Source organism: Daphnia pulex, chromosome 8 (assembly GCF_021134715.1).
Source record: "Daphnia pulex isolate KAP4 chromosome 8, ASM2113471v1".
Taxonomy (NCBI): Eukaryota; Metazoa; Arthropoda; class Branchiopoda; order Diplostraca; family Daphniidae; genus Daphnia; species Daphnia pulex.
In genome coordinates, this window is record NC_060024.1 from 13,246,645 (window position 1) to 13,258,558 (window position 11,914).

The following is an 11,914-nucleotide window of genomic DNA, read 5'->3' on the forward strand; positions in this document are numbered from 1 at the left end:
AAAATTAAAACGATTTCAAATTTCATGCCCACAATTTATTAATGTGTGTGGTGGCCTTATCACACAGTTTGATTTCCGAATTTGGATAACATTTTGCGGTTGCGCTGCGCCGTAGGACCCTAATAAACCATGAAGCCGCAGCTGATAGGCTAGACGGCTAGACTATACTAACTTCAGTTTGCACCGTGAGTTATTTTATTTTCCTGTAGGAGGTAAGATCAATAGAAGAATTTAGATGGAATATGGAGTTGAAAAACAAAAATACCAAAATAAAAAAGTCAAATCAGAAAAATTATGAATTCAGCAGGAAAGGCGAACGGAAAAATAAAAAGATGGAATATATTACCGTGTGATTTCCAGTTGTTTCACATATGCGACATTCTACGCCTCCGTTACTATTTTATCGTCCTTTTCCAGAACGGAAATATTTGAAAGTAGGCTAATCAAAAATATTCAACCCAAACGAAATCTGTTGAAATTTTTCTTTGACTTTTGTTCTTATTTTCGCCACTTTTGATCGGATATCCGGTGCGGGGGCGATAGCATTCTACCATGTATAGGTCAGAAATATCATCTTAAAGTGTCATATCTACTCCGTGTATACGTGACATCCGGATAATGCACGCGGCCGTGAGGGCGGTGTATCATGTCTGAGTGCATATTCACGTATTGTACATGTGGTAGGTCTATACTACGTAGCCATCCTCCTGCGCACTCGGCGGATGTATAATGGTTGGTTCTCACCTACGGCCCCGAGTTTTCCGGTAGACCATGCGACAATCAAGAGGATGAACGTATCAATCTTAATTCCCTGGTATTATCTAATAATCGTGCTTGAAATTCCACTCTTCTATGATTATAAGTTCAATCAGCAAAGTGACGTGATTGGAGTAACAAATAGATTCAACGCGGATTTCTGCCGTCGGTCCGGGATAAATGATGGAGTAATATTCCATCATTGATAGCACAGAATTCAGTAGAGCGTAGGTAGCAACAGGTGGCGTGACATGACAAAAATGATCCAGCTGTTGCTGAGGCAGTGTGGGCTTTTATCAATCACCTGCCGCTTATTGCCTGACCCATATCAGCCTTTTTTTTTTTTACCTGAGGAGTTTCAAATTTTCGTGGAAAAGATTCTCATTACATTTCCCCGCCATATTAATAACGCTTTTGCCACTAGGTAGACGAACCGGTGGGCGGTGGCACGTGCGACGGACAATGCCCAAAAACTGACTCCGCCTCGTCTCTATACTTTCGGCAACTGTTGTGATGTTAACCTGCCGTTGAAGGCAATTACAGCAAGCCCCCGATTCCATTTGCGTCACGTCGCCGAGTATATAGCAGTCGACGCAGAGAGGGGGGGGGGAAACAAAAAATTAAACAATGTAATAAACAAAACAAAAGGGCGACGCGAAATCTTATTAACGCAAAATATTAACGTCAAACAACTTGTCGACGCGTCAACGAAAATGGCAATCATATGCAGCCCACTGCTGGGGTACATCGTATTTTTTAACTAGTCTAGTAGACGAATCATCATCTTTCTCCTGAACCTTTTGCTTCAAATGAACTGAGACTAGACATTAATATTTATCTGATCGCGTTATTTACAAAACAGCAAAGCGCATAGCATACAACTTATTAATCTAATGGTACTCAGCAGTAAGCGTGTTATACGTCGTATTAGGATGACAAGTTTCCTACCAGGTGAAATCTTCATTCGTGAATATTCAAGTGAACATCTGATGCGATTTCGCATTCATTATTCAAATATTATAAAGAGTAGTACAAACACATTATATAGCTAGCGCTTTTAGCTGGGTAGCTATATGAAAATTGAGTGACAATTCAAAAAGAAAAGGAATAATCAGAAAACGGGATCAAAGGATTTGGTCGGATTTGATGGTCTTACGAAACGAGTGATGGGAATAAGAATTCATTATGCAACAAACTGTGGGGAATTGAACGACAACGACTAAAAAATAACGGGTGGTTGCGTTATTTTTGTCTATTCTGTTAACGTGACCATCATTAAGTGGCTATTAACGGGATCCAGTTACATAGACTTTAATGTCAACCATATACCGACTCTTTTTTTTTCTTTACTGAAATTATCAGAATGGGGAATAAGTAGGCTAATTATAATTGAATTGCCAGGAACACTTATTGACACATGCAAAAAATCTATAAACGAGTCGATCCTATTAGTCGCAAATGTTTCAATTATTCAACTCACGCCGCTGCAGCTATATAATGAAATCACCAAGAATTTGCAAGTCTTAATCATCCTTATGCAGCGCTATACATTATTTTCGACATGATGTCAAAAATAGAATAGTTTGACATCAAAATAAAATCTTTCTTTTGTTTATAGTCTTCTTCCCTTTCTCACTCTTACGCGTACATGTCGAGGGGGTACGAGTGAATGACATCAAGTCTAACTATACCGTCTTCAACCAGTTATACGGTACATAGAAAACATTGTAGGCTGTTGTCATGGAGAAGCAATTAGGGTCTATATTGTACTGTTGCCGTGAAGAAAAAATCCACCGGAAGAATAAGAAATTTAAGAATCAAATCAAAATATCGCCCTATATGCGTATTATTATTTCTCCTTCTAAGTAGAAAATTTGACTGCGAATCCATCATGTAAGCAGCACATGCCAGCTATAGAAAAACAAAAGAGTATCCGAGAAACATTGTGTTCTATTCTCTCTATCTAAAAGGGAATAACAGCTGATGATGTCACATCCTGCCATTACATTATCCAGTGCCAGAAAGCTTTTTTTTTTCTTCCGCTCCGGAATAAAATAAAAGGACACTGCTCTTAGGAGTGCAGCAGTGGGTCCTTTTTTAATATATAATACATATATATCAACCTCCAAGGGAGTAAAGAAAAAAGAAAAGTAGAATGATCGAATACATTACAGTGCGGATATGGATGGTGCCGTAACGGCGATGACGCCGGCGTTCAAAACGTTAATATCCCGACGAAATATATAGTAATGTGACGTGGTAATCGCTCACAACAGAGGAAATTCACCACAAGTCCTCATCTGATGTAACAACCAACAAAGAAGCAATATTACAGTTGCAAATTCCAGCCAACTGCCAACCTTTGTATCGATATTTTGGCCGGTGCAATCACACTCAGACTATATAGGATTGGCCATCGATCCATAACCATATGCCTACAGCACCACACATATGATTTGGCGTGCACAGGATATGTATATAAATGATTGACTATCTAAAAGGTCTAGCTAATATAATAGCCTATTATTATTAATAAATAATTAATTGAATCTTTTAATTGAAATTGAATACCACAAGCCTATCAACTAATTCCAGATAAATTAAAAAAACCTTCCGAATGGTTGGAGATGCAAATGATGGCCCATCTAAGAAATAGAATATCTTCGTCATTTAGCGAATAATGTGGAGCTGTGAGGATGAGGTAGGAGGAGGAGCAACAATCTTTCACGGTGTGTCACACGTAAGGGTAGTAGCCTACAGATTAGATTATATGCTACATCACGCTGGATTGAAACTGTTGTTGGTAGCCTACTATACGCCTCTTTGGGACTTGTGCAGTATAGCTTGTTGCTGAGCACTATTACTCGTTGCTGCTGCCCTTGTCTCGCTCGTCATTTTCAATCATGTCACGACGTCGTCTTGAATCAAAATCACATTTTTATATGGCGCAGACTGCTGTACAGCTGAGTGTCACATTAGGGATGCAGCAGCAGCAACCAGCAGCAGCCAGCCAGACAGACAGGGAAAATAAAGAATAAGAAAATAAAAAAAGGTGAATTTTTTATTTCATTTCCTTCATTTTAGTTGGGAATTTCTTGACAGCCGAAACAAAATTTTCCTATTTTCGTCGACATGGAAACGCAAAAACGGATATATAAATCAGGACGAGCCAATATGCAATTGCGCAGCATCGACTTAATATTATACAACCGCCCAAGATTTATCGATTTGCACAAAAGAAAAAGCCAATTTTAATTTTTAAATTCAATTTCAAAATATTCATTCACCGCCACAGAATAAAAAAAAGTAGCACACATAAAGAGACGAACCCGGATACTTATATTGAAATCTGGAAATGTCTCAAGGTATAGTAGTAGGCTATATAGTATAGGAAATCCCGCGAAACCCGACCAATATAAAAGGTTGCCAATTCAACGCTGAATACGAAATCAAACGTTTTCAGCGCGAAGAGTTGGATATGTACACATAGACACACACAAATAACGGCCTATATATATAAAAGCGAGGGGCGTGCCTTGATCAAAAACAATCTGAAAAGAATTTTGGTCGCTCCTTGGCTGATGGTGAATTATGAAAGAATAGAGACCGGCGCGTGTCTTCCATTTTGCGCGCGCTGCACGACGACGACGACATCGACTACTGCTGCTCCGCACACTCCATCATGAACAGCAGCAGCACTTTAGATCTTTCCAGCCAGCACGGCTTGACGGCTGCACCTTTAGATATTCAGGCACTCTCCTATATACATGTAGTATATCGTCTCGCCACCGAATTGTATAAAACTAGTCCCATGTCCACCGCAGAAGCTCAGACTGGTGGAAGAGCGCGGGCGGTGTAGTAGTCGTTTATACAATCCAGTTGAGAGCTAATGCTCTTTTTTTTTCTTATACTTTCAAATGAAGGCGGTCTCTCCTTTTATCTTCTCTACATCTCCCCACTGCTGCTGCTGGGTCTGATTCGATTATTCAGTGCTGTGTGCGCGATGTGTTCTTATTGCACCGGTGAAATGGCGAACATGCCGAGCAAAGCGGCCCATCAGTGATTACATTCTTTTCGTTTCTCCGAATCAGGGCAGTGCGTGCGTGTGTAGCGTATATATTCCCCCGACTCCCCCGTCTCATTAGAATATATCTACTGCCAACTGAATAGACATATAGACGTACATAAGTGTATTAGATTTCCGAGTCTTGCTGCGATAGCCACTTTTATAATAAGCTTGGAATCTATATGTAGATGTGTGTGTACATGTGCGGTGTGTATGTGGCATACATTATACTATCAGTTGATAGTTCGGATTTCACCTTTAGACCTTATAGATTTCTCCGCACATCAGCTCGAATTTGATTAGAGATTCGGACCGGTTTTGCGCATACAGCAGCAGCAGCTTCTGCATGTGACATCGGACAGCGCCGACATTTCCAGTCATTGAATTCCTCGTGTGATTGGAGGACGTTGATGGCTATTCAATACTGGCAGCTAGCTCAACCAGCAGCTCAATCAGTTCCGCATAGTCAACATTGCGCGTTGGTTGTATATCCAAAAAGACAAAAAAAGAGCGGCCATCTCGTTTGTATAGCGAAATCGATCGCCTGGTAATAATAAGTGAAACTTGGATTCTTTGGTGACCACCGGTAGATCCATCACGACCGCATCCATCATCACGCAGCAGCAAGAGATTATTGGACAGATTCAATGGCCCATTAGTTCTTCGCCTATAGCTGCTCTGGTGTATAAACTGTACACACAATACAAAACGCCGGGGGTTTGGCGTTCATTTGCCAGCACAGCAGTTGGATCCCGCAAAACGCAATTCAGTCCCATCAGTGGATAATAGTGGATAATTATAACAACAACGGGGAAGGGGGGGTCTCTCGTTTCACATCAAACGTATTTTCTCATATAATAGCAATCGAGAATCGGGTGCAAAATCAAGTTACAGGAGGATATATCAAATATCAACGAAGCTATAGACGCGGGATTATTGGGTTACTACTGCGTTGCCCGAGAAAATCGCGCAGAAAAACTTAACTGAAAACCACACACGGTACATTTGTGATCGCGCTTTTTTCGTTGGTCGTTATATTGGTTGTGGATTGTATATGTAGTTGTTGTCGGACAACATTGTTTCGTCATCAATGGCAGCAGCTTTAAAAAGATCTTGACCCGAAAGCACTCACGGTAATACGTTACTAGCTTCCCGCGCTCGACCGGTTTCACTCGCCTGGTCGAACTAATGCACAACGGCGGCCGGACGAAGATGGCCAGCACCAGCAGCACCTTGGCCATCCCTGCAAACACTTCGGGGACCTTTCTCGTGGGATTCATCTTCGACTTTGTGAAAGAGAGGCAAAGTGATTTAATGGAGAGCCAATTGATGACGAGCAACAATGACGCATCGCTAAACATTGTCAGTCGCATCGACATTGATGCTGAGCAGACAGACGCGGAATTGATGGCCCATTTGTTGATGCCCGTCTGGGCCTACCAGTCGGCCGCCGTCTATTTGATCTTCATCAGCGTCCTCGGTCTCTTCATGAACATTGTCGTCATCCTAGTCATCGTCAACGATCCGCAGGTTGTTATCTTTAACGGATTATTAATTTATTATTATGCAACTTGGAATGTTTATAGTCAATTATTGAATTATAGAAACTTTTAATCTATTTGCCATTCCGATGTTTATGTACTGGATAATTAACCTCTTATCTAATTACGACACAGAAGATGACGTCGCTGAATTGGATGTTGCTCAATTTGGCCTGTTCCGACGGATTGATTGCCGGATTCGGGTATATTTCAATCAGTTTTTATACTTTAATCTAATAAATCGATGATGATGAAAGAATTTGATTATTCAGGACGCCCATCTCGGCAGCTGCAGCTCTGCAATATAATTGGCCTTTCAGCGATGAATTGTGTGTCGCCTACGCCATGATCATGTCCACTGCAGGTGCGTCTTGAATTATTAATTTGAACAAAATTTAAATCTAATCATGTCTGGATGACGGTGGGTGTTGGACATAGGAATTGGATCGATCACGACATTGACGGCGCTGGCCTTGTGGCGATGTCAACTGGTCGTGTACTGCCCGGCCAAGCGGAGCGGGGCCTTCGCCAATCACCATAGCGGCGGCGGCGGCGGCGGCAGCGCCAAACTGGGCCGAGTCCAGGCCGCCGTTTTGCTGACTCTCATCTGGGCCTATTCGTTGGCCGTCACTTGCCCGCCGCTGTTCGGATGGGGACGCTACGACCGAGAAGCCGCCCACATCAGGTATGAAATAAGCAACACATTGAATGGATCCTGATTTACTAGGCATAATAAGTAATAAAATAGAGAGAATTGATACAGCTCTCTAATTCCCCGCCGTTCATATGCCATGTGGGTGTACAAGGTTCTTCACTTGAGTGCTTCTTCGAATTGCTACCAAAGGCCTTTTTTATCTTCTTTCAATTAGACTATAGAGGCAAGAGACTATATTTCTCCGTATTAAAGGTTTAAGTTTCGATTCAGTTCAAATATGAATTCAATCAGTTCTATTGTGTGCTGCGCTGGGGATATATGGAGCTACACTTCAGTTTAGTCGCTGTGATGCCTCTCGGCCTGGAAATAGGCGCCGAAGATGAGACAAAACCAGAAGTTGCGATGCACATCAATGATGTCGAACTAGGCCGTCAAAGGAAGCGGCCAACTTTCCCACCATTCTTTCACTCTCTACCTCTGCGTTTGACGCGCTGCCATGGCTCTTTTGTGTGTCGTGCCGAGTTTGTCACCTCATCAAAAATATCCAGGCGCGCCCAGGCGCGCCGCCCAGGCTGCTGCTGCTCTTTTTTCTGCTCGGCAACGCCATTTTCATCAGTTTGTCCCAAATTGCATCACGCCAAGTCGTAAACAAAGTTAAAGAACGGTTTTATGTCGTGTTTGTCGTCATCGCATATCAAATCTCGTCGTCGTCGTCGTCATCAAACGACTATCCTATATAGGTGCGTAGGCTACGTGCCGGCATAGTTGTGCGTCATCATCTCTGGTCGTGGGGTTGATTCTATTATTAACGATGAAATAATGTACGCGTCTTTACTCGGTATAGGATGTCAGGAAACTATTTGATTAACTTGTCGTCCCTACACAAGTTTCATTGGGAGGGTAAAGGGACAAGTACTCATATCCATCCGTGTCGTCGTTATTTAATAGCTAGCGCAACCCATAGCTGGCACTGCTAACAGTTATTTCGGGTGGTCTATTACACATATTCAAATCTGCCGGTAGAAATAGAGCAACTTTTTGTGCTATACATTTGGCATTTTTCTAACTTTCAGCTGGATGTCATATTACAACGGATTGATGTGCACAAATAGAAATGCGGAAGTTGGTTTATTCCCATCGGAGTTGTCCCTATTCTTCTTCGTCCCACTTTTTCGTCGTATTTCATGATTTGATAGGAGGCGTCATTAGGTGGAACCAATAATTTTGTAGACATATGACATCTAATCGCATTTCTCTCGTTTTGAATGCTCAGCTGCTCGGTCAACTGGGAGTCCAAGATGGCCAACAACCGCTCCTACATCCTCTACATGTTCGCCTTTGGATTATTCGTCCCGTTTCTCGTCATCATTTGCTCTTACGTCAGCATCCTACGCGTCGTCAAACAGGTAATTTTGATAGATGGAGGGGCGGAACCTTTTCAGTTATGTAAAATGGCGTTGTGCTGTGCTGCTGTAATAATAGATACGGATCTATTACGGCTAGATAACAAGTAGAGTGTTTTGTTCGCGCTCTTTGTTATTCAATAAGTTCAATCGCATATGGCACGAAATGCCTATGTACATGTATACCAGGAATTCAACGTGTATACGACGCAATTGCTGTGACGCAATGCATATAGTATAGGGCCATACACGGGGGAAACAAAAGTGCCAAAATGTGCTTTCAAATAAGCGCAGTCGATTCAACCATTTCTTTGTTGCAAGAAGATGTTGCGGTATTACGTAATCCGTAATAGGCAGCAGCAGCTGTTGCGGTTGCGACCAAAAACTTGTTTCTTATCGTCAGATTTTCAGACTAAATTTCTTGGCTCCTGCCTATAATCGACAAAGTTCTAAGGAGCGCCCATGTTGCCTCTATGTCTTTCCTTTATTCAGGGTAGATTGCTGACGCACTATATAGAGAGCAAAAGATTTATTGGATAACATTTATAGATGGCCTTTCAGCCCTTCTACCTATACAATCTCAGTCGAACCGGCAAAGGAAAAAAAAAACGTAGAAAGGATGATGTCATAAAAGATATTTATCTAACGCTCATCTCTTACATCACACTATGTTGTCTGGCGACATGTATAGACGGGCAAGTTCAAGAGGACCATGATGGCGACGCTTCAGCCGACGCCGCAACACCAAATCAGCGACCACCAAGCGAATCCGACGGCAAAGAAAATGGAACAGAAAAAGGGAAACGACGCGGCCGAGAAGCGAGTGACGGTGATGGTGGCCTGTATGGTCGGCGCCTTTATGGCCGCCTGGACTCCTTATTCCATTCTGGCCCTCTTCGAGACTTTTATCGGAGTCGCCGGCCATTCCGGCGGACCAGGCAGGAACATGTCGAACACGACGTTTAGCCTCGACGGCCAGCAGCAATTCAACGACAATCAGCCGACCAATGAGGCAGACGACAGCCATTTCTTTTATTATTACGTCGGAACTATTTCGCCGGCATTCGCCACCATTCCGTCACTGTTCGCCAAAACATCCGCCGTCCTCAATCCGCTCATCTACGGACTTCTCAACACTCAGGTGAGTTCTCCCATCATCGATCCTAGACATACTATAGTATAACATTCCAATTAATTGAATAATATTGGCTTGACAGTTCCGGTCGGCTTGGGAGAAATTTACGACGCGGTTCCTTGGCCGCCGCTGTCTTTACCAACATTCCTCTAATAGGAATAAATTCAGTAGGAATTTCCTGAATTGCGCTGATGGCGGTCGTGGATCTCCTTCTCTGAAGCAATCGATAACTGTCCACCTGTCGATGAAGGAAATCGTTTCCAGTGAGTCGCAATCGGCTTACGTCATGGCCAGCACGGTGGGGGGCCAGCCGGGCATCACTTTGCTTCTTCATAAAGAAAACCAGGACGTCATGGATATGCGAGCCCAGCAGCATCATATTCATTCACCCTCGCTGACGTCATCCTCTTGTTCAATGGCCGATCCGGAGTCGTCCGTGTCCATCCGGATGAAATCCCTCAAGAATCCCGTTCGCCATCCCAATCAACAAGAAGAGCATCAACTGGATCATCACAAATTGGTGGTGGTCCGTTTGGTCTCGGACTCGACCAGTTGTTCCTGCATCAACGACGACCACCTCCTTCCCCAGCAATCGACGGAAGAGTCGGCGTTCTAATAATCCACAACCAATTTTTTTTTCCCGCCAAAGAAATTCAAACGAGAAATCAACGAAAGTGATTCATCTAGAAATTCGCCGAATAATTGACGATGCCGACAAATTGAAAGAGAAAGAATTCGCAGCGCTGCTGAAATAAAGGATTGTCGCAGTAGTATCTCTCTTTCGGTGAAATGGCTCCGTTTGATGTGTCATCCAATCGCGGATGCATCCATTTCTCTCTGTTCAAGAGAGAAAAGAGAAATCAATTCCCCTTTACTTGGCATCTAATCTCTTTTTTTCTTATTCTTCACTGCTGTTGTGCAACAATTACACACACACACACATACTATACTGCATCAGCTCCTAACGACGGCAGCAGCCAGCAGGAAAACAAGGAAAAATCTAATCCTCCTTCTCTTTGGGATGTCTATAGAAATAAAAAAGAAACAGAGTGGGAAGTTTTGCATCATAGATATGGGATGATATCATTCAGCAGACAAACCCTCGGACAAACCTATGATATAAGACATTAAAGTTATGTGTATTTCTCTGCGCCGGCCGCTGTTTACTCGAATACTTTTCTGCAAATGAAATTGTGACATTCTCTCATCAGTCAGAGTTATTATTATTATTATCATGTGTGTGTGTGTATTCACCTTCGTGTACTATTCTGCATTATTTGCGCACGTGCGCGGTTATATTGTCTGGTGGGAATATCGATCCACACCGCGGGAGGACAGGCTACACCGCATCTCATTAATTTGATTCGACTATATTATACACTCATGTCGGTGATGTCATATCCCGGTGTGTTGCGTCGCGTATATTTCCGCCAAGTAAATCATTATATCAAATAGGATGTGACAACATCGGGGAAGGGGGGGGGGAGGGGAATTGATAAAAACTTATTCCAGAAAATGATTTCAACGTATTACTTATTATGATGTTCTCCAATTTTTCTTAGAACTCTGCTGCCAAGTCTGGTATAGTGCCCTATATGAAATCAATGATGCGCACATTGTGATGAGCAACCATTCACGCTCTGCCGGCTGCTGGTATCTTTCGTGATTACGCCGTGTTGTATATATATTATAGGCTGGATACAATAGATATTTAGCCTCCATTTGATGGATTGCGTACACTCTGACCCCCCCCCCCACCCCACTCCGCATGTGTGCACACAATTGCCAGATAGACGTGTCCAACATGTGTATGTACAAAATACCCGATGTCTACTATAATAATAAAAAAAACGAAATGTTACACACACGACTGCTGATTAGAGAGAGACAGAGAGTAGTAGTGATGGGCACGCCACCACTCGTGTATCGCCCAAGCAAATCATCCTGTTAGACAATCAGTTCCGCTGATTCTGTCAACCGGGTACGTGGCATCATCTGTGCAACCATTTGATCCACAAAGAAACGTCCGCACTGCACGACCCCCCGTGACTAATATAGCCAAGTGTCCGTTACAAAGGTCAATACCAGCGGGGGGTATATTCGGTGACTGTATTCCAGTAAGTTGACGGGTCCCCGTGGTGTCTCATCAGATTTCCGGTTTATGGGAAGAGGTCGTCGTATTATATCGTGTATGGTGTCGAATGACAGGTAAATAAAACATATAATAAACACCATCAAAACAGTCAAATAATGACGCCGGTTAAATAATTTCCCTCGCAGGATTTGTTTGTTTATTTGTTTGTTGATTTCTTCTGCAAGAGGCGAACTTCTCGGTGACAGCTGAGCTTGATAAAACTG

The 11,914-nt window shown here is 42.8% G+C and overlaps 1 protein-coding gene across 1 annotated transcript; it reads left to right on the top strand.

Annotated features, from left to right (window-relative positions):
• The first annotated feature begins 5,098 nt into the window (after nucleotides 1-5,098).
• Nucleotides 5,099-11,027, top strand: LOC124199660 (melanopsin-like). The gene is made up of 7 exons (XM_046595580.1): nucleotides 5,099-6,352; nucleotides 6,499-6,566; nucleotides 6,636-6,727; nucleotides 6,802-7,048; nucleotides 8,292-8,424; nucleotides 9,113-9,562; nucleotides 9,639-11,027. Exons 1-7 carry the CDS (start codon nucleotides 6,011-6,013, stop codon nucleotides 10,170-10,172), a joined length of 1,866 nt encoding a protein of 621 aa, XP_046451536.1. The 5' UTR covers nucleotides 5,099-6,010; the 3' UTR covers nucleotides 10,173-11,027.
• The last annotated feature ends 887 nt before the right edge of the window (nucleotides 11,028-11,914 follow it).

Excerpts from the sequence above, each read along its gene's own strand:
- LOC124199660 (XM_046595580.1), top strand. The coding sequence starts at position 6,011 with ATGCACAACGGCGGCCGGACGAAGATGGCCAGCACCAGCAGCACCTTG. Across the intron at positions 6,353-6,498 it reads TCATCGTCAACGATCCGCAG|AAGATGACGTCGCTGAATTG; the intron begins GTTGTTATCTTT and ends ATTACGACACAG. Across the intron at positions 6,728-6,801 it reads CATGATCATGTCCACTGCAG|GAATTGGATCGATCACGACA; the intron begins GTGCGTCTTGAA and ends TGTTGGACATAG.